At 56.4% G+C, this 18,757-nt stretch overlaps 4 protein-coding genes across 12 annotated transcripts; all 4 read left to right on the forward strand.

The window, feature by feature from the left end:
- The first annotated feature begins 2,421 nt into the window (after nucleotides 1-2,421).
- On the forward strand, nucleotides 2,422-6,248 carry HYAL1 (hyaluronidase 1). 4 transcript variants are annotated; one of them, XM_074403806.1, is made up of 4 exons: nucleotides 2,425-2,926; nucleotides 3,494-4,417; nucleotides 5,015-5,160; nucleotides 5,358-5,449. In XM_074403806.1, the coding sequence occupies exons 1-3, from the start codon at nucleotides 2,792-2,794 to the stop codon at nucleotides 5,135-5,137; spliced, it is 1,182 nt and encodes a 393-aa protein (XP_074259907.1). In that variant the 5' UTR covers nucleotides 2,425-2,791; the 3' UTR covers nucleotides 5,138-5,160; nucleotides 5,358-5,449. The 4 variants fall into 4 exon arrangements, with proteins under 4 accessions (XP_074259908.1, XP_074259907.1, XP_010345422.1 ...); XM_010347120.3 differs by having other exon boundaries at nucleotides 2,575-2,926; nucleotides 5,071-5,160; nucleotides 5,358-6,248; XM_003936630.4 differs by having other exon boundaries at nucleotides 2,577-3,018; nucleotides 5,071-5,160; nucleotides 5,358-6,248.
- Nucleotides 6,249-6,336: 88 nt separating this feature from the next.
- Nucleotides 6,337-13,974, forward strand: HYAL3 (hyaluronidase 3). Of its 4 annotated transcripts, none has more exons than XM_003936632.3 (4): nucleotides 6,337-7,259; nucleotides 10,879-11,789; nucleotides 13,082-13,171; nucleotides 13,285-13,974. In XM_003936632.3, the coding sequence occupies exons 2-4, from the start codon at nucleotides 10,896-10,898 to the stop codon at nucleotides 13,552-13,554; spliced, it is 1,254 nt and encodes a 417-aa protein (XP_003936681.1). In that variant the 5' UTR covers nucleotides 6,337-7,259; nucleotides 10,879-10,895; the 3' UTR covers nucleotides 13,555-13,974. The 4 variants fall into 4 exon arrangements, with proteins under 4 accessions (XP_003936681.1, XP_010345427.1, XP_010345430.1 ...); XM_010347125.3 differs by having other exon boundaries at nucleotides 6,337-6,876; XM_010347128.2 differs by lacking the exon at nucleotides 13,082-13,171.
- On the forward strand, nucleotides 7,270-9,762 carry NAA80 (N-alpha-acetyltransferase 80, NatH catalytic subunit). Its single transcript, XM_074403813.1, has 2 exons — nucleotides 7,270-8,299; nucleotides 8,698-9,762. Exon 2 carries the CDS (start codon nucleotides 8,791-8,793, stop codon nucleotides 9,556-9,558), a length of 768 nt encoding a protein of 255 aa, XP_074259914.1. The 5' UTR covers nucleotides 7,270-8,299; nucleotides 8,698-8,790; the 3' UTR covers nucleotides 9,559-9,762.
- A 79-nt stretch (nucleotides 13,975-14,053) lies between the features above and the next one.
- On the forward strand, nucleotides 14,054-18,747 carry IFRD2 (interferon related developmental regulator 2). Of its 3 annotated transcripts, none has more exons than XM_003936636.4 (12): nucleotides 14,054-14,578; nucleotides 15,822-15,941; nucleotides 16,025-16,109; nucleotides 16,203-16,327; nucleotides 16,411-16,568; nucleotides 16,735-16,785; nucleotides 16,869-17,047; nucleotides 17,134-17,239; nucleotides 17,555-17,692; nucleotides 17,779-17,907; nucleotides 17,986-18,081; nucleotides 18,221-18,747. In XM_003936636.4, the coding sequence occupies exons 1-12, from the start codon at nucleotides 14,314-14,316 to the stop codon at nucleotides 18,299-18,301; spliced, it is 1,533 nt and encodes a 510-aa protein (XP_003936685.1). In that variant the 5' UTR covers nucleotides 14,054-14,313; the 3' UTR covers nucleotides 18,302-18,747. The 3 variants fall into 3 exon arrangements, with proteins under 3 accessions (XP_003936685.1, XP_010345423.1, XP_010345424.1); XM_010347122.3 differs by lacking the exon at nucleotides 14,054-14,578 and adding an exon at nucleotides 14,673-14,970; XM_010347121.3 differs by lacking the exon at nucleotides 17,134-17,239 and having other exon boundaries at nucleotides 18,221-18,310.
- Nucleotides 18,748-18,757: the final 10 nt, after the last annotated feature.

Below are 18,757 nucleotides of genomic sequence, written 5' to 3' on the forward strand. Positions count from 1 at the left end.
CTCAAAAAAAAAAAAAAAAGAAAAAAGAAAACATCGTTTTAAGAAAATTTAGTTTTCCGTGACTCCCAATTAGGAAAATGAAAAAAAAAAAAAAGGGAGAAAAAAATTGAACACTTTTTTTTTTTGAGATGGAGTTTTGCTCGTTACCCAGGCTGGAGTGCAATGGCGTGATCTTCGCTCACCACAACCTCCTCCTCCTGGTTCAGGCAATTCTCCTGCCTCAGCCTCCTGAGTAGCTGGGATTACAGGCACGTGCCACCATGCCCAGCTAATTTTTTGTATTTTTAGTAGAGACGGCGTTTCACCATGTTGACCAGGATGGTCTCAATCTCTTGACCTCGTGATCCACCTGCCTCGGCCTCCCAAAGTGCTGGGATTACAGGCTTGAGCCACCGCGCCCAGCCCCCATGGTTATTAAAGTGTGAACCCAGAAAATCTAAGATGGGTCTCAGTCAATTTAGAAAGTTTATTTTGCCAAGATTGTGGACACACCTGTGACACAAGCCTCAGGAAATCCTGATGACATGTGCACAAGGTCAGAGCACAGCTTAGTTTTATATATTTAGGGAGACATGAGATATCAATCAATATGTAAGATGTACTTTAGTTCGGTCCAGAAAGGCAGAGACAGCTCAAAGCAAGCACACACCCCACCCCACCCCCGCCACTGGAGTCTTCTAGGTCTCAGATGGTGAGAGACAGATGGTTACATTCTTTTTCTTTTCTTTTTTTTTTTTTTTTTTTTTTTTTTGAGACAGAGTTTCGCTCTTGTTACCCAGGCTGGAGTGCAGTGGCGCGATCTCGGCTCACCACAACCTCTGCCTCCTGGGTTCAGGCAATTCTCCTGCCTCAGCCTCCTGAGTAGCTAGGATTACAGGCACGCGCCACCATGCCCAGCTAATGTTTTGTATTTTTAGTAGAGACGGAGTTTCACCATGTTGACCAGGATGGTCTCGATCTCTTGACCTCGTGATCCACCCACCTCTGCCTCCCAAAGTGCTGGGATTACAGGCATGAGCCACCGTGCCCGGCTGGTTACATTCTTTTGAGTTTCTGGTTAGTCCTTCCAAAAGAGGCAGTGGAGGCAATCTATCTCCGTGAGCAAAAAGGATGACTTGAATAGAATGGGGGGCAGATTTGCCCTGAACAGTTCCCAGCTTGAAGGGGCCCAAGATATTTTCCTTTCACACATAGAACAAGTAAAACCACAAATGAATGAACAAGCATGTGCTCACTGACAGCTCATAGGCATAGTCACACAAACACGGTGTCTCATGCTCACAAGACAGCAGGGCTCACACACCCGGTCCCAGGCACTGGGTCCCACACTTATACCTACTTGCCACTGGAATTTGTGCAGAGGCCCAGATGGTCACTAAGTGGGGCTTCACAAAGATGCAATCACTGTCCCAGAACATATAGAAAGGGTGATGACACAGCCCTGACTCCATGAACACAGTGACTTTCAGAAACAGGTCCCTACAACAGGGATGGCTTATCCACTAAACACAATAGGCCCAAGGCCTAGGGCCATAGTACTTTCAGGGGCCCACAAAAATGTCTTTTTAATCAGAAGAAGAATATGAATATATTAATAATTAATATATAATAGCATAACCCAGACATGACCTCCTCGGCTCCAGCAATCCTCCTGCCTCAGTGTTCCATGTAGCTGGGACTACAGGTATACACCACCACACCCAACTAATTTTTAAATTGTTTGTAGAGATGGGGTCTTGCTACGTTGCCTAGGTTGGTCTCGAACTCCTGGGCTCAAGCAATTCTCCCACCTTAGCCTCCCAAAGCGCTAAGATTATAGGCATGCCGGGCGCGGTGGCTCAAGCCTGTAATCCCAGCACTTTGGGAGGCCGAGGCGGGTGGATCACGAGGTTGAGAGATCGAGACCATCCTGGTCAACATGGTGAAACCCCGTCTCTACTAAAAATACAAAGAACTAGCTGGGCGTTGTGGCGCGTGCCTGTAATCCCAGCTACTTAGAAGGCTGAGGCAGGAGAATTGCCTGAGCCCAGGAGGCGGAGGTTGCGGTGAGCCGAGATCGCGCCATTGCACTCCAGCCTGGGTAACAAGAGCGAAACTCCGTCTCAAAAAAAAAAAAAAAAAAAAAAAAAAAAGATTATAGGCATGAGCCACCACACCTTGCCATATTTCAAAAATTTTTTTAAGGAGGAAAGGATCCACAAAGGTAAAGTGCTGGCCGGGCGCGGTGGCTCAAGCCTGTAATCCCAGCACTTTGGGAGGCCGAGGCGGGTGGATCACGAGGTCAACAGATCGAGACCATCCTGGTTAACATGGTGAAACCCCGTCTCTACTAAAAATACTAAAAATTAGCTGGGCATGGTGGCGTGTGCCTGTAATCTCAGCTACTCAGGAGGCTGAGGCAGGAGAATTGCCTGAACCCAGGAGGCGGAGGTTGCGGTGAGCCGAGATCGCGCCATTGCACTCCAGCCTGGGCAACAAGAGCGAAACTCCGTCTCAAAAAAAAAAAAAAAAAAAAAAAAAAAAAAAAAAAAAAAGGTAAAGTGCTTAGGGCCCATCAATGTCAGATGCAGCCACGTGGGGAAAGAACATTCCCTGAGCACAAGACACTGAGGAACCCAGTCTCCAGTGTCACAAACAGGCCTGCCCAGCCAGGTCTGCCCCCACTCACCCCCTCCAGCCCGGGTAACGCCACCAAGCCCTGCCCTAGTGCTGACAGCGTGGGAGGGGCCACTGCTGGCCCAGCCTCACCCCCAACCAAGAGCCCTTTGCCAGGCATTCTGAGGTAGCCCTGATGCCTGGCCTGGCTGGGCCTCCCAATCCAAGGCCCGCCCCTTGGCCCGCCCCTGGCTGGGGTGGGGTGACCCACACAAAAGCTCAGAATTTCCAGCAGCAGCTTCTTCCTCCAGGAGTCTCTGGTGCAACTGGGGTGAGAGTTGAGGCACGGAATCTGGCCAGGCCCTGCTTAGACCCCCACCCTGGGATCAGGAAGTATGGAGGATGAGGCCCTTCAGCCCTAAGGTCAGCAGGGACAAGTGGGCAGACTGGGGGGTATACAGGAGGGTGGGGTTAACCTCTCCTTGGTCACTGAGGCCATTCGATCTTCCTCCAGTGGCTCTCAGGATTTCTGGTGGAAAAGACAGGAAAGCCTCCTCCCCTGGGTCGGGTCTGCCTTGGGGCTGAGGGCATGGCTATCAGCCAGTCTTGCTAGAACAGATGTCATGGCTTCAGTGGCTCATGGGAAAGCGGGGGTGGGCAAGCTTAGGCCAGAGTGAGGCTTGTGGGAGATGGCAGAGGCCTGGTCCGAGAAGCAACTCAGATGGGTCCTCCAGCGGCCATGCTCCCCTCCGTCCTCTGCCCTCCCGGAGCCCTGTAGGTCAATGTTTAATGGAAACCAGAGCAGGGGTGGATTAACGCACAAGGGCTTAGCCCCCCAGCCCTGGAGAGGGGGTCAGAAAGTTTGCAGCCTGTTCTCAGCTCTGCCTCCCCTGGCCAGGTTGCCCTCGATCAATCCCATGCCATGGCAGCCCACCTGCTTCCCATCTGCGCCCTCTTCCTGGCCTTATTTGATATGGCCCAAGGCTCCAGCGGCCCCTTGATACCCAACCGGCCCTTCACCACCGTCTGGAACGCAAACACCCAGTGGTGCCTGGACAGACACGGTGTGGATGTGGATGTCAGTGTCTTCGATGTGGTAGCCAACCCAGGGCAGACCTTCCGAGGCCCTGACATGACAATTTTCTACAGCTCCCAGCTGGGTACCTACCCCTACTACACACCCACCGGGGAGCCTGTGTTTGGTGGTCTGCCCCAGAATGCCAGCCTGATTGCCCACCTGGCCCACACATTCCAGGACATCTTGGCTGCCATGCCTACTTCTGACTTCTCAGGGCTGGCGGTCATCGACTGGGAGGCATGGCGCCCACGCTGGGCCTTCAACTGGGACACCAAGGACATTTACCGGCAGCGCTCACGGGCACTGGTACAGGCACAGCATCCTGAATGGCCAGCTTCTCAAGTGGAGGCAGTAGCCCAGGACCAGTTCCAGGGAGCTGCACGGGCTTGGATGGCAGGGACCCTCCAGCTGGGGCGGGCACTTCGTCCTCGAGGCCTCTGGGGCTTCTATGGCTTCCCTGAATGCTACAACTATGACTTTCTAAGCCCCAACTACACAGGCGAGTGCCCATCAGGCATCCGTGCCCAAAATGACCAGCTAGGGTGGCTGTGGGGCCAGAGCCGTGCCCTCTACCCCAGCATCTACATGCCTGCAGTGCTGGAGGGCACACGGAAGTCACAAATGTATGTGCGGCACCGTGTGGGTGAGGCATTCCGTGTGGCTGCGGCTGCTAGGGCCCCCAATCTGCCAGTGCTGCCCTATGTCCAGATCTTCTATGACATGACAAACCACTTTCTACCCCTGGTGAGTTGTCTTCTGTAACCCGCCCACCTTGTCAACCTGCCTTGTCAGATATTAGGTCCAGCCTTGGGGCACTTTAGCCTTGGGACATTTTCATCCATTCATTCTTTTTTTTTTTTTTTTTTTTTTGAGATGGAGTCTTGTTTTGTCACTCAGGCTGGAATACAGTGGCAAGATCTCAGCTTCTGCAACCTCCACCTTCCGGGTTCAAGTGATTCTCCTGCCTCAGCCTCCTGAGTAGCTGGGATTACAGCACCAGCACGCCTGGCTAATTCTTGTATTTTTAGTAGAAATGGGGTTTCACCATGTTGGCCAGGCTCATCTCAAACTCCTGACCTCAGGTGATCCTCCCACCTCAGCCTCCCAAAGTGCTGGGATTACAAGTGTGAGCCACCATCCCGGCCCATTTGCATATCCATTGAGTGTGTACTTTGTGCCAAGTTCTGTGCTAGCCACAGGCAATTCAACATTTATTGGAACGATGTAGTCCCTGTCTGCATGGAATTCATTGGCTAGGGGAGGAAGCAGTTTGACTCTGGCCCTATGGCCAGAGCAGCCCCAGTTGAAGGTTATGATTTGTCCCATCCAATGGTGTTCCAGCAATCCGCCACAGGGAGGGAAGGAGGACCCACAGAGTTGTGCTGTCTCCTTCCCAGGATGAGCTGGAGCACAGCCTGGGGGAGAGTGCAGCCCAGGGGGCAGCCGGAGTGGTGCTCTGGGTGAGCTGGGAAAATACGAGAACCAAGGTGAGTTAGGCCTGGCATGGGGGTGGGGCTAGGGTGGGGGTGGAGGAGGGGTGGGGACATTAAGCTGACTTGGGAGACCCTGGCTTACCTTTTCTACCCTCAAAGTCCTGGCTGACCAGCAGGTGAGTGCCTCAGTGCTCTAGACAGGTCCATGCATGGCCATGGTGTCCCTGACACTTTCCTCCCCTCCCACCTAGGAATCATGTCAGGCCATCAAGGAGTATGTGGACACTACTCTGGGACCCTTCATCCTGAACGTGACCAATGGGGCCCTTCTCTGCAGTCACGCCCTGTGCTCCGGTCATGGCCGCTGTGTCCGCCGCCCCGGCCACCCCAAAGCCCTCCTCATCCTTAACCCTGCCAGTTTCTCCATCCAGCTCATGCCTGGTGGGGGGCCCCTGAGCCTGCAGGGTGCCCTCTCACTTGAAGATCAGGCACAGATGGCTGTGGAGTTCAAATGTCGATGCTACCCTGGCTGGCAGGGAGCGTGGTGTGGGCGGAAGAGCATGTGGTGATTGGCCACACATTGGGATACACACATTGAGAACCTAATGCACTCTGGGTCTGGCCAGGGCTTCCTCAAATACAGGCACAGTCATGCAAGTCATGGTCACAGGAGTACACTCAGCCACTGTCATGAGCATATGCCTTCCACACATATGCGTACTTAAACAGACTGGCATAAGGAATTAGAACCACAGCAGACACCATCCATTCCATGTCAATATGCATCTACTTGGTAGGATGAGAGACAATTCCTCCAGAGACACTGAGCCAGTCTTTGAGCTGCAGCAGTCTCGAAGGCTCACAAAGCACCTACTCTTTGCCAATCCCCGTGCTACGCATTTTATGTTGACTTATTCTTTCCTCACAATGAGGCCATGAGGAAACTGAGGCACTCACAGTAAGGGTAAGCACTTTGCCAAGGTTGCACAGCAAGAAAAGAGAGAAATTGAGATTCAAAGCCAGGCTGTCTGGCTCCAGGGGTACAGCCCTGGTACTCCTACTGAGTGTATGGTAACCAGCCCTGCACGACCCCTGAATCTGCTGAGAGGCAGCAGCCCAGCAAATAAAGCAGTCATGATTTACTTAGCTGTTTATTGAGCGCCTAAAATGTCCAGGCCCCGGTATCCAAAGGGCACAGGAAAGGCTTGTCAGTCTCACCAGATCTGACGTCAAAGGGCGGCTGCTTCCCAGGGTAGGGCCCAAATTTCAGGAGGAAGCCCCACCTGATCTAACCGTTTCCAAGCTGTCCTGGAGCAGGAGGCCGGCGGGAACTGAGGCAGGGCTGGCGGAGGCAAAGCCAGCTGGAGGTGGGGCCTGCGCCTACTTGAAGGGGTGACTCGCAGGGCCTTGATAAAGCCAAACCGAGGAGGGACCTAACCTGTGACGCAAGGAGAAGGAGGCGGGGCCTGCATAGGGCCGGGCCGGGAGGAGGCGGAGTAAACTGGAAATGGGGTGGGGCTCAGCAAGGGCGGAGCCAGAGCGGAGACTGAGTCTGCGCCCTCTGAGTTTTGTGACAAGCACGCGAGGGGAGGGGCCTAGGCGGGTATGCGCGGGCGCATTGGCGCGCCGCGGATAGCGACGGCTGCCGTACAGCCGCCGCAGCACTGGGGGCCAGCGCTTTCGGACTTAGGAGTCCGAGCCGGCGACTGAGTGAGATACCCAGCCGTGCGGAGTTAAGACGCGGAACATCCCGGAGGCCGGCATCAACATGTCAGTACCGCCCCCTCCCCATTTGTTGCCTGTACCTCCACCCCGCGCGTGGGGTCCCCAAGTGGGCATGTCACCCCGCACGCCCTCCCTGCGTCGGTCGTTCCTTTCCAGAGCAGGCCGACTCACACCTGCTCACAGCTCTCGAAGTCCCAAAAGCTCCACAGCCTGTGACTCACTAGGAGGGAGGAGGAAACCGAGGCCCAGGAGAGGCGGTGAACCCACTCTCTGGGGACCCCGGAGCCCCGCCCCGCCCACAGTGGGTGGGGTCAGCACTGAAGGGGTTAAGGCCGCCGGGTAGTCCCTGGCTCAGGCCTAGGGGCGGATCCTGGGGCTTCCTCCCTCCAGACCGAAGAGTGCGGCTGCTGCAGAGGTGGCTGATGCAGGTGAGGGGCTTATAGCCCTGAGAATGGGGTGGGAGGTGAGGGGTGGGTGCTGCCTGTTACTGGCCAGTGTTGAATTGGCCTCAAGCTCAGGAGAGGTAAGGGGAGCCAGGAGGCCCCCACAGGAGCATGTGAGTAGAAGGATGGGTCCAACTGCCTGCCCACCCCTAGAAAACCCCCAGTGTAGACCTGCCTGACAGCAAGACCTTGGTTAAGATGGGCAAACAGTGGGGTTTGGGCACAGGTCTGGGCCCCTAACCTGGCCCCTCCAACCTGGTGACCGTTGGATACCCTGTGGATATAGGAAGGAAGCTGTGGTCTTTATCTAGGGTGCCTGCGAAACTCAGGCCGGTGGGGAACCAAGCCTGCAGAGGTAATACTGCTGTGTGACTGTGGGCCAGGCAGGCCCAGTGCTGGTGCTGCTGGGGCCCCATCTGAGGGGACAGTGGGGTCTATATCCAAAGTGTCCTGAGATGGCAGAGTTGGGAAGGGGACCATGGGCTCCAGGCAGGGAAGGCAGCCAAGACAGGCTAAAGCTGAGCCTCATGGGTGGGTGAATGGAGCCCCAGGATCCACTAAGGCAGTGGGCATTGCCCAGGTAGTTGAAAAGGCTGGGAGCTGGAGGAGACTCTGAACGTAGGGAGAAGAAAAGGACAGCAAGACCTCTAGGGGCAGTATTTCCTCTGGAGGGAACCTGGGGTAGGTTTGGGCAGGGAGTATGGTGTCTGTTTTGCACCTTCTGTCCCGTGTCCTAGCAGTGTGGACTAGGACTACTGGAAGACAGGAGGCCAGCAAGTAGATTGGGTTAGCTGTCTTATAGACCTGGTGGTTCAAAGGCCCCCTGTGAGGGGAGGTCCTGAGGACAAATTTGTAGCCAGAGCAGGCTAGGGCCATGACTCCTGGGTTCTGTGCCAGCCTTAAGCAGCTCATCCATCACTCCCAGCCTCCCTCCAATGTAGGACGGACACCTGGATCTATCTTCCCTGCTCTCCCCTATACCAGGAGTAGGGAATGGGTCTCTTTCGGGTCACCTGTGCCATAAGGTGAGTGTGGGACAAAGTGTAGCTCACCACTCCCCAGTTCCAGTATGCATGGTCCCCCTTGCACTCTGTCAGCCCTTCCCTGCCCCAACGCCATCCTCCTTCCTGGCACAGCCCAGCATGGCTGTTATATACAGGAGGAGAGCCCCTGTGGTCTGAAGAGATGCCACTGCCTGGAGACTGGAGTCTTAACCTCTAGCATGGCACTGAGCCACCTGCAACCTAGCAGGTTACCTTGGCTCTCAGCCTGACTCAGCTGAACCCGAATCCTATGCGTAGGCAAGAGCTGACTCTGAGCCCTGGCCCAACCAAGCTGACCCCTACACTAGACCCTAACACACCAGATGGAGCTGATCCTGAGTACCAGCCCAGCTGAGCTGACTCTGGATCCTACCTGCCAGCCAGAGCTGACCCTGAAATCCAGCCTGACCAAGCTAACCCTGGATCCTACGTGCCAGTGAGAGCTGCCTCTGGATTCCACATGCCAACCAAAGATGACCTTCAGTCCTAGTGCAGCTGAGCTTACTCTGGATCCTGAACACCAGCCAGAGGAGACCCTAGCTCCTAGCCTAGCTGAGTTGACCCTGGAGCCTGTGCACCGCCGACCCGAGCTCCTGGATGCTTGTGCTGACCTCATCAATGATGAGTGGCCCCGCAGCCGTGCCTCCCGCCTGCACTCCCTGGGCCAGTCCTCAGATGCCTTCCCCCTCTGCCTGATGCTGCTGAGCCCCAACCCCACACCTGAAGCAGCACCCATTGTGGTGGGCCATGCCCGCCTGTCACGGGTGCTGAACCAGCCCCAGAGCCTCTTAGTGGAGACGGTGGTAGTGGCCCGGGCCCTGAGAGGCCGTGGCTTTGGCCGCCGCCTCATGGAGGGCCTGGAGGTGTTTGCTCGGGCCCGGGGCTTCCGCAAGCTGCACCTCACCACCCATGACCAGCTGCACTTCTATACCCACCTGGGCTACCAGCTGGGTGAGCCTGTGCAGGGCCTAGTCTTCACCAGCAGACAACTGCCTGCCACCCTGCTTAATTTCTTCCCCATGGCCCTCTCTCCCCGGCTACCCTGGAAGGCCCCAAACCTAACTGTCCAAGCTGCCCCAAGGGGTCCCAAAGGGCCTCCATTGCCACCACCCCCTCCCCTACCTGAGTGCCTGACCACCTCACCCCCAGCTCCATCAGGGCCCCCTCCAAAAAGCCTGCTGGAGACACAATACCAAAACATGAGAGGGTGCCCCATATTCTGGATGGAAAAAGACATCTGAGGCCATCCAGGGCAAGGAGTTGTCTTTTGGGGTCAATAGACTGCCCCGGACAGTCTACCAGCCTCATCCCACCGGCCATACCTCAGCCGCTAGCCCCTGTGGGTCAGCTTTAGCCTGGGCATGTTTCCTGGGTACTAGTGGGGCCAGGAGGTGGGGCTGGCTCAGAGCCGCCAGTGTGGCTGAATAAAGGCTCTGTTGGGTGTGGCTGTGACAGTTTGTTTGTTGAACCCCCCTACCCTCACCTCTCACCTCTTCTGCAGGTCCCCTATCCCTGCAGAAGCCCCCAGATTCGCCTTGGCCCTGAGGCCATTGATGGGAGGATGCCTGTCCTTTACCCTCCCGCCCCAACCAGGCCCAGGAGACAGGGTGGCTGTTCTCTTCCCCATTGACTCACTCACTACCATTCACTAAGCCCAGAACAGGACATAGGCAATGGGGAACTAGACAGGCAGGGTGACGGATAGGGAGACAAACAGGCATACAGTGGCAGGATCCATGTGGCACAGGGGAGGTAAAGAGGCTTTGGAAACCCAAGTGCCTTCACTCCACCTGGGGATCCAGGAGACCTCACAGGGCAGTGATGTCACAGCAGAGACCTAAGTGCTAGGTAGGAATTAAACCAGGCAGGTAAGGAGGTAGAAGCGGAGTGTTCTTGGAACAGGGAACAAGGTGTGCAGAGGAAAGAAGGAGACTTGTAACAGCTGTAGGAGGACACTGGTGTCTTCACAAAGATGGGAAACATGGGAGGGAATGTACCCTCAGCTCACTGTAAAGCACACTTCGGTGTGTACCTGCCACTCGATGCCTGAGAGATCATAGCCAGCTTATGGTGTGGCTGCTCTAAAAAGCTCAAGAGGGCCGGGCGCGGTGGCTCACACCTGTAATCCCAGCACTTTGGGAGGCCGAGGTGGGCAGATCATGAGGTCAAGAGATCGAGACCATCCTGGTCAACATGGTGAAACCCCGTCTCTACTAAAAATACAAAAAATTAGCTGGGCATGGTGGCGCGTGCCTGTAATCCCAGCTACTCAGGAGGCTGAGGCAGGAGAATTGCCTGAACCCAGGAGGCGGAGGTTGCAGTGAGCCGTGATCGCGCCATTGCACTCCAGCCTGGGTTACAAGAGCGAAACTCTGTCTCAAGAAAAAAAATAAAAATAAATAAAAATAAAAAGCCCAAGAGACCCCTGGGGAAACATGCTTTCTCTAGGCTCCTCCCATAGGATAATGAGGAGCTGGGGGAGCTTTCCTAGCTTTCCTTGCTATGTGGAAGGTGTGGCCACGGCCATGGACTCTAAGCTCACACATCCCTCTCTCCTGCAGGTTTCCATCCTTGGGGCATGACCACGCAACTAGGCCCAGCCCTGGTGCTGGGGGTGGCCCTGTGCCTGGGTTGTGGCCAGCCCCTGCCACACATCCCTGAACACCCCTTCTCTGTGCTGTGGAATGTACCCTCAGCACACTGTAAGGCCCGCTTTGGTGTGCACCTGCCACTCAATACCCTGGGCATCATAGCCAACCATGGCCAGCATTTCCATGGTCAGAACATGACCATTTTCTACAAGAACCAGCTGGGCCTCTATCCCTACTTTGGGCCCAGGGGCACAGTTCACAATGGGGGAATCCCCCAGGCTTTGCCCCTTGACCGTCACCTGGCACTGGCTGCCTACCAGATCCACCACAGCCTGAGATCCAGCTTTGCTGGCCCAGCAGTGCTGGATTGGGAGGAGTGGTGTCCACTCTGGGCTGGGAACTGGGGCCGCCGCCGGGCCTATCAGGCAGCCTCTTGGGCTTGGGCACAGCAGGTATTCCCTGACCTGGACCCTCAGGAGCAGCTGTACAAGGCCTATACTGGCTTTGAGCAGGCGGCCCGTGCGCTGATGGAGGATACGCTGCGGCTCGGCCAGGCACTGCGGCCCCATGGACTCTGGGGCTTCTATCGCTACCCAAACTGCGGCAATGGCTGGCATAGTACAGCTTCCAACTATACCGGCCGCTGCCGTGCAGCCACCCTTGCCCGAAACACACAACTGCATTGGCTCTGGGCCGCCTCCAGTGCTCTCTTCCCCAGCATCTACCTACCACCCAGGCTGCCAGCTGCCTACCACCAGGCCTTTGTCCGACATCGCCTGGAGGAGGCCTTCCGTGTGGCCCTTGTTGGGCACCAACATCCCCTGCCTGTCTTGGCCTATGTCCGCCTTACACACCGGAGATCTGGGAGGTTCCTGTCCCAGGTAAGTGGGAGCTGAGGTCTAGGGGCCTGAGTCAGGAGGTATGGCCCTGTTTTTGGAAAATCCCAGAAGACCTTGCCTAGGGGTAGGTCCTAATCTAGGGGTTTTGAGCAGAAGACCCTGTCCTGGAGCATCTGATGAGGGAGGTATGGCTCTGCCCTGGAAGATCTTGAGGCGTAGGGAGGCCCAGCCTTTGGAGCCCTGGTTTGAGGGGAGAAATTCTGAGTGGAAGGCCTGAGAAGCCACTCAGAGACTTGATACAAAGGAGCCCTACTTGGGCTGGTGAGTGGCTCACACCTATAATCCCAGTACTTTGGGAGCCTGAGATGGAAGGATTCCTTGAGGTCAAGAGTTTGAGACCAGCCTGGGCAATATAGTAAGACCCAGTCTCTACCAAAAAAATTTTTTTGAAACAGAGTCTTACTCTCTTACCCAGGCTGGAGTGCAGTAACATGATGTCAGCTCACTGCAACCTCCACTTCCTGGGTTCAAGCGATCCTCCCATCTCAGCCTCCTTCCAAGTAGCTGGACTACAGGTGCATACCACCACACTCAGCTAATTTTTATTTTATTTTTGAGGTGGAATCTCACTCTGTTGCCCAGGCTGGAGTGCAGTGGCCGAATCTTGGTTCACTGCAACCTCCGCCTCCCAGGTTCAAGCGATTCTCCTGCCTCAGCCTCCCAAGTAGCTGGGACTACAGGCGCATGCCACCATGCCTGGCTAATTTTTAGATTTTTAGTAGGAACAGGGTTTCCCCAAGTTGGCCAGGCTGGTCTTGAACTCCTGACCTCAGGTGATCTGCCCACCTCAGCCTCCCAAATTGCTGGTATTACAGGTGTGAGCCATCACGCCCAGCCGCTTATTTTTTATATTTTTGTAGAGATGGGGTTTCATCATGTTGCCCAGGCTGGCTCTGGACTCAAGCAGTCCTCCCACTTTGGCCTCCCAAAGTGCTGGGATTACAGGTGTGAGCCACTGCACCCAGCCTAAAAAGTTATTAGCCAGGTGTTATGACATGGGCCTGTAGTCCCAGCTACTTGGGAGGCTGAGATGAGGTGGGAGGATCACTTGATCCCTGGAGTTCAAGGCTGCAGTGAGCTATGATTATGCCACTGCACTCCAGCCTGGATGACAAAGCAAAACCCTGCCTCTAAAACCAAACCAAACTAGAAGGGCCCCACTGCAGAGGTAGAATCAGATTGTGGCAGTGAACCAGAAGAGTTTCTTGAAGGTGGATATGGACCCACATGGATCTGGCCAGCCTAGCCCTGGCTTAGCAGCTCTCTGCCTCTAGGATGACCTTGTGCAGACCATTGGTGTGAGTGCAGCACTAGGGGCAGCCGGCGTGGTGCTCTGGGGGGACCTGAGCCTCTCCAGCTCTGAGGTGATCATTGCCCCTTTGAGCCTGTCATGTAGCACATGCTGGGGTCCCAGGGTGAGGGATGGCCATGTCAAGACTGTGGAGCAGGCATATTGACACATCCCTTCCCTTCTTAGGAGGAGTGCTGGCATCTCCATGACTACCTGGTGGACACCTTGGGCCCCTATGTGATCAATGTGACCAGGGCAGCAATGGCCTGCAGTCACCAGCAGTGCCATGGCCATGGGCGCTGTGCCTGGCGAGATCCAGGACAGATGGAAGCCTTTCTACACCTGTGGCCAGACGGCAGCCTTGGAGGCTGGAAGTCCTTCAGCTGCCAATGTTACTGGGGCTGGGCTGGCCCTACCTGCCAGGAGCCCAGGCCTGGGCCTAAAGAAGCAGTATAAAGCCCGGGCCCCTGCTACTGCCTCTTCTTTTGCCTGCTGCCACTTTTCCAGTCCAGGAGCTACTCTGTCCCACTCTTGCTCTATTCAGCTTACCAACCCTCCCAAAAGCACACACCCCACTTCCCTTGGAATCCCTGAGGCATGGAAGGGGCCAGAAAAAAGGCTTATAAAACCAGAGGCCGTCTGAGATCATGTGACTCCTCCATGGCAAGGAAGCAGTTCCAGGGAGAGTCACGTTCCAGCTAGTTAGGGGTGCCAGCCCAGGGCTTTGTACCTACACCTCACTAGGCCCATGGAGAGGTCACAGGAGATGGGCCATGCGCGGGGAAATCGGCCCCAAAAAATCTTGGCTAGGGTCTGTAAAGTGCTAAGCTGTTGCCTGTACTCTTTCATCATAAAATCACTTTTTCTTCCACTGCCTGAGGTTTGGCTGCTCCTCCTGTTATTCCAAACTCTAAGCCCTTTCCGGGGTCCCCAGACCTAGGCAGAGGTCGGCCTCATCGGGAGTGTCCTGCCAAGTGCCCTTAGAAGCCAGTCCTGCCGTGGCGCTCCACTGAGGGACCCTTCGGAGTTAACGACCGTGCACTAGTGGCCACCAAGGAACTGAGGCACGCGCAGGGCATTGTGGGAACATAGTTAAGCTAGCGCGTCGTCAGCTAGTGGGCTCCAGGCGTGGACTACCATTCCCGTGGGGCTCTGCGCGCAGCTTAGGCCCCTGGGATTAGTAGTTTTGGCCGCGTCGATGTGGGTCTGAACCGGATGGCCGGGAACTCGCCTTCCCGGCGACCTGTTTGGCAGGGCGGGCCGCCTCGGGAAGATGGTGGCGCGCGCGGCGTGTGGCTCCCGCCTGGCCAAGTCTATGCGCAGCGCACCGGCCGGCGTCTCGCTGGCCTGGAGCCCACACCCACCGGGTCCCTGACCCCGCGCCCCCTGCGCCCCCCGCGCCCCCCGCGCCCGGTTCCCAGCATGCCTCGCGCCCGTAAGGGCAACACGCTCCGAAAGGGTGGTCAGCGCCGTGGAGGAGGTGAGTGGGGTGGGGGGCGCCGAGCTTACGAGCAGCAGGCGGGGGTCCTGCTGGATCCCTGTAGTTGTTCCCGAGCGCCCTGGGTGGGGAACCCTTTCGGCCAGCCCCGGGCAGCTTCCCGGAACTCTACGGAGGCTGGCACGTGCCGCAGCAGTCATTGGCCACGTGCTTGCCCAACCTGATCTCGCTGCCCACTGCCTGTTGGGAGCCCGCGCTCCCAGCGGTGGCCCGGCCAGCCCTTCCGGGCCTCAGTTTCTCCATTGCCTCTCTGCCTCAGTTGCCTGCTGGGGTGGACAAACTCACCGGACAGAGCAGAAAGCCAGTCCCCTTGCCAAACCCTGATCCTTTCCTGGACTGGTCAAGGAAGTTGGCGGGAGTCCTGAATTGCTCCGGTGAACAGAAGGAGGGGGCTCTGTTGGGAAATTACAGAATTAGGGCCTTGGCAGCTTGGCAGGCCTGACCCCGCAAGGTGGCTGAGTATCCTGGAGCCTGAGGCGGCCTTGGGACTCGCTTATCAGCTTAGACCAGGAGCCTGTCTTAATGCAGTAAACACATATGTTTACTTTGCTGGGATGGGGTGCCTACTATGCACAATTTTATTTATTTTTAGTTTTGACGGGGAGAGGAGGAAAGCCTGGCACAGGAAGGAGGAAAAGACCTAGGCACAACTTTAAACTGGCCACCACCCTGGTGGGATTTGGGTGGGGGACATCTAATAGGATATAGAACATGTTCAATGAGTGGTGTCAGCTCCAGACTTAGGACTCAGGTAGGCCTGCGGGGAGGTACTTCTGGGTAAGTCCCAAGAAGATGGAGAATAGACCAAGTTGTGCAGAGGCCTGGCAGCTGGAGGGACCCCAGCACAGTGGAGTGAATGAGGGAAGGCTTGGCTGCTCTGTCAGGTAGGATAGTAAGATAAAAGGGGAGCAGAGGCCAGTGTGCCATCTGGACTTTGTCCTTCAGGTGAGGGTTGTGAGTAGTTCTGAGAAGTAGGTCCAGCCTGATGATCAGACCCTGTCCAAAACTCTGCCACAGCAGCCACCCTTGCCAATGTCAGCCCTTGGCCCTGGACAGACCCCACGTACAGGAGTGCACCAGCCCTACTGACCTGACCCTTGGCTTTGATTTTTCCTCTCCAAGAGGGTGCACCATTCCATCTTTTGGGATTATGAAGTCAGGTGAGGTACCCCAGCCATCCCTCATCAGTGAAGGCAATTTGAGTGTCCTATTCCACCTTCCCCAGGTGCCCAGAGCAGTGCCCAAGCTGACTCAGGTTCCAGTGAGGATGAGGCAGCCAGTGAGGCCCGCAGCACCGCCAGTGAATGCCCCAGCCTTCTCAGCACCACTGCAGAGGACAGCCTTGGTGAGAGCAAGTGGAAATTTGACAGGGGCTTGGTGAGGGGGCTTCATGGGACAAGAAGAAGTGCTGACCAGGTGGCCTTGCAGGGGGGGATGTCGTGGATGAGCAGGGCCAGCAAGAAGATCTTGAGGAAAAGCTGAAGGAGTATGTGGACTGCCTCACAGACAAGAGGTACCCCTGGCTGCCAGCCAACTCTTACACCCAGCTCCAAGTGTGACCAAGGGAGGGCTGGCCCATATGACCCCTCTTCTTGACCTCCCCCAGTGCCAAGACCCGGCAGGGTGCTCTTGAGAGCCTGCGCCTGGCCCTGGCATCCCGCCTACTCCCTGACTTCTTGCTGGAGCGCCGCCTCACGCTAGCTGATGCCCTGGAAAAGTGCCTCAAGAAAGGTTGGACCTGGGGGTGCATGGGAGACTTAAACTTCGCAGACACTGGCCCTTGCTGCATGGGCTGACTGGAAAGCATCCCACAGGGAAGGGCGAGGAACAGGCCCTGGCTGCTGCTTTGCTAGGCCTGCTCTGTGTGCAGCTGGGCCCTGGACCCAAGGGTGAGGAGCTGTTCCACAGCCTGCAGCCCCTGCTGGTCTCTGTGCTCAGTGACAGCACAGCTAGCCCTGCTGCCCAGCTCCACGTGAGTGTGCCCATGCCCCGTGAAACCCTTCCTCCACTTTATCCCTCAGCAGAATGGTGGGTTCCTCCTGTCTTCAGCCTCCCCTACTCTGAGGGGGGTGAGCTCCAGGGCTGGGAACGCAGGTTCACCTGCTGACCGTGGCATGGCATTGCCTTCCTCCCAACAGTGCGCTTCTGCTCTTGGCCTGGGCTGCTACGTGGCTGCCGCCGACATCCAGGTGAGTGGTCTTTGGGCACAGGTGGTAGAACACCTAGGCCTGTAACTCTGCCTCTGAGCTCCCCTGCCTTCCTGTGCTCCTAGGACGTGGTCTCTTGCCTTGCCTGCTTAGAAAGTGTTTTCAGCCGGTTCTATGGCTTGGGCAGCTCTGTAACTCCTGTGGTCCCTGCCAGCCTGCACGGCCTACTCTGTGCTGCCCTGCAGGCCTGGGCATTACTGCTCACCATCTGCCCCAGCACCCACTTCAGCCACATCCTTGACAGGTAGGTGTGGCTGTCCACTGGGATGGGGAGGGGATCTCAAAGAGGCCCCCAACCCACACATGTAGCTCAGCCTGCCCCTTCCCTAGGCAGCTGCCCCGGCTGCCCCAGCTCTTGTCCAGTGAAAGTGTGAACCTGCGGATCGCTGCTGGTGAAACCATTGCCCTGCTCTTTGAGCTTGCCCGGGACCTTGAGGTGCGAGGGACAGGGATGGGGGTGCTTGGTGACACCACCTGCCCATCGAAGGCTGGATGCAGGGGTGCAACAGAAAACAGAATAGCTTTAGGTCATTATGTAGAGGAGGTGGCCCCAACACAGATTAATCTGCCAGATGTCATGATGGGTGCCCTGAGCCGGGGTGTCCTGGCTAGGCAGAGGCCAAGGAGGGGTCCAAGGGGCCAGGCAGAGAAGAGAGGGTCTCTCAGTGAAAGGAGGGGTTTAGGCAATGCTGTGTTCAGAGCCAGTAGAGGTCAAGCATCTGCTACACACCCTCCAACACTCACATTGCAGGAGGAGTTTGTTTACAAGGACATGGAGGCCCTCTGCAGTGTCCTGCGCACTCTGGCCACTGACAGCAACAAGTACCGTGCCAAGGCCGATCGCCGGCGCCAGCGCTCTACTTTCCGTGCCGTGCTGCACTCTGTGGAGGTGTGTGTAAGAACATGTGTCCTAGCAAGGGTGCACCCCCAGGCATAGCAGCCAAGCCCAGTTGTGTGGGCCCCTCTACCCTGCAGGGCGGTGAACGAGAAGAAGAGACAGTGCGCTTCGGCTTTGAGGTGCTCTACATGGACAGCTGGGCCCAGCACAGGATCTACGCTGCTTTCAAGGAAGTGCTGGGTTCGGGCATGCACCACCACCTCCAGGTGCGGGGACGGACAGGGAGGGAGCACCTGGCTTGGCTGCTTGAGGCTGGCCTGGGCTCACTGCCCTCTGCCCCCCAGAACAATGAGCTGCTCCGTGACATCTTTGGGCTGGGCCCTGTGCTGGTGCTGGATGCTGCTGCCCTGAAGGCTTGCAAGGTTCCACGCTTCGAGAAGGTTTGTACCCTTGGGTACCTTCCTCTTCCCCCTATTCCCCCGTTTCCTGGAGGCCTGGAATTCTGCAGTGGCTGGAAGAGGAGCCCCAGGCCTTTCCCTTCCCTGCTCCCCAGGGTATCACTCTCTGTCCCCACTCCAGCACCTGTATAATGCTGCCGCCTTCAAAGCCCGGACCAAAGCTCGAAGCCGTGTGCGGGACAAGCGGGCAGACATCCTGTGAAGCAGGACCAGCTGAAAAAAAGACTCTCCATACCTTTGGTCCGTATTTTTAACAGAAGACAATGCGACAACTGGACTCCACCAGTATTTGTCACTTTATTTTTTTAATGAGAAAATCAAAAACAGACATGGGGTGGGCAGCTGGGGGCCCGGACACTTGGGACCCTGGCTCCTTTGTCCCTGCACTCAGCCCTGTGGCCTCTTCCTGCCTTGTCTCAGGCCAGGCTAAATATGTGCCTATCCCAGGGCTGTGGGGGAGGCCCTAGGGGGTCTTTCCCTTCCTTTTCTTTCTCAGGCCTTGCTCCCCTAGGATGACCCACTCTTAGGTGGGTGGTGGCATCTGGACAAATGCCACCACAGCAGGTGGGGAGACAAAGCTACCTGGAATGGATTTGTGTGCTGATTTTTAAGGATTATTAGAGATATTAAACAGAATGCTCAGCCTTCTGTGGTCTTA

This window comes from Saimiri boliviensis, chromosome 8 (assembly GCF_048565385.1).
Source record: "Saimiri boliviensis isolate mSaiBol1 chromosome 8, mSaiBol1.pri, whole genome shotgun sequence".
NCBI lineage: Eukaryota > Metazoa > Chordata > Mammalia > Primates > Cebidae > Saimiri > Saimiri boliviensis.

Excerpts from the sequence above, each read along its gene's own strand:
- HYAL1 (XM_010347120.3), top strand. The coding sequence starts at position 2,792 with ATGCCTGGCCTGGCTGGGCCTCCCAATCCAAGGCCCGCCCCTTGGCCC. Across the intron at positions 4,418-5,070 it reads CAAACCACTTTCTACCCCTG|GATGAGCTGGAGCACAGCCT; the intron begins GTGAGTTGTCTT and ends TCTCCTTCCCAG. Across the intron at positions 5,161-5,357 it reads GGGAAAATACGAGAACCAAG|GAATCATGTCAGGCCATCAA; the intron begins GTGAGTTAGGCC and ends CCTCCCACCTAG.
- NAA80 (XM_074403813.1), top strand. The coding sequence starts at position 8,791 with ATGACCTTCAGTCCTAGTGCAGCTGAGCTTACTCTGGATCCTGAACAC.
- IFRD2 (XM_003936636.4), top strand. The coding sequence starts at position 14,314 with ATGGCCGGGAACTCGCCTTCCCGGCGACCTGTTTGGCAGGGCGGGCCG. Across the intron at positions 15,942-16,024 it reads CACTGCAGAGGACAGCCTTG|GGGGGGATGTCGTGGATGAG; the intron begins GTGAGAGCAAGT and ends GTGGCCTTGCAG. Across the intron at positions 16,328-16,410 it reads GGAAAAGTGCCTCAAGAAAG|GGAAGGGCGAGGAACAGGCC; the intron begins GTTGGACCTGGG and ends AGCATCCCACAG.
- HYAL3 (XM_003936632.3), top strand. The coding sequence starts at position 10,896 with ATGACCACGCAACTAGGCCCAGCCCTGGTGCTGGGGGTGGCCCTGTGC. Across the intron at positions 11,790-13,081 it reads CTGGGAGGTTCCTGTCCCAG|GATGACCTTGTGCAGACCAT; the intron begins GTAAGTGGGAGC and ends CTCTGCCTCTAG. Across the intron at positions 13,172-13,284 it reads TGAGCCTCTCCAGCTCTGAG|GAGGAGTGCTGGCATCTCCA; the intron begins GTGATCATTGCC and ends TTCCCTTCTTAG.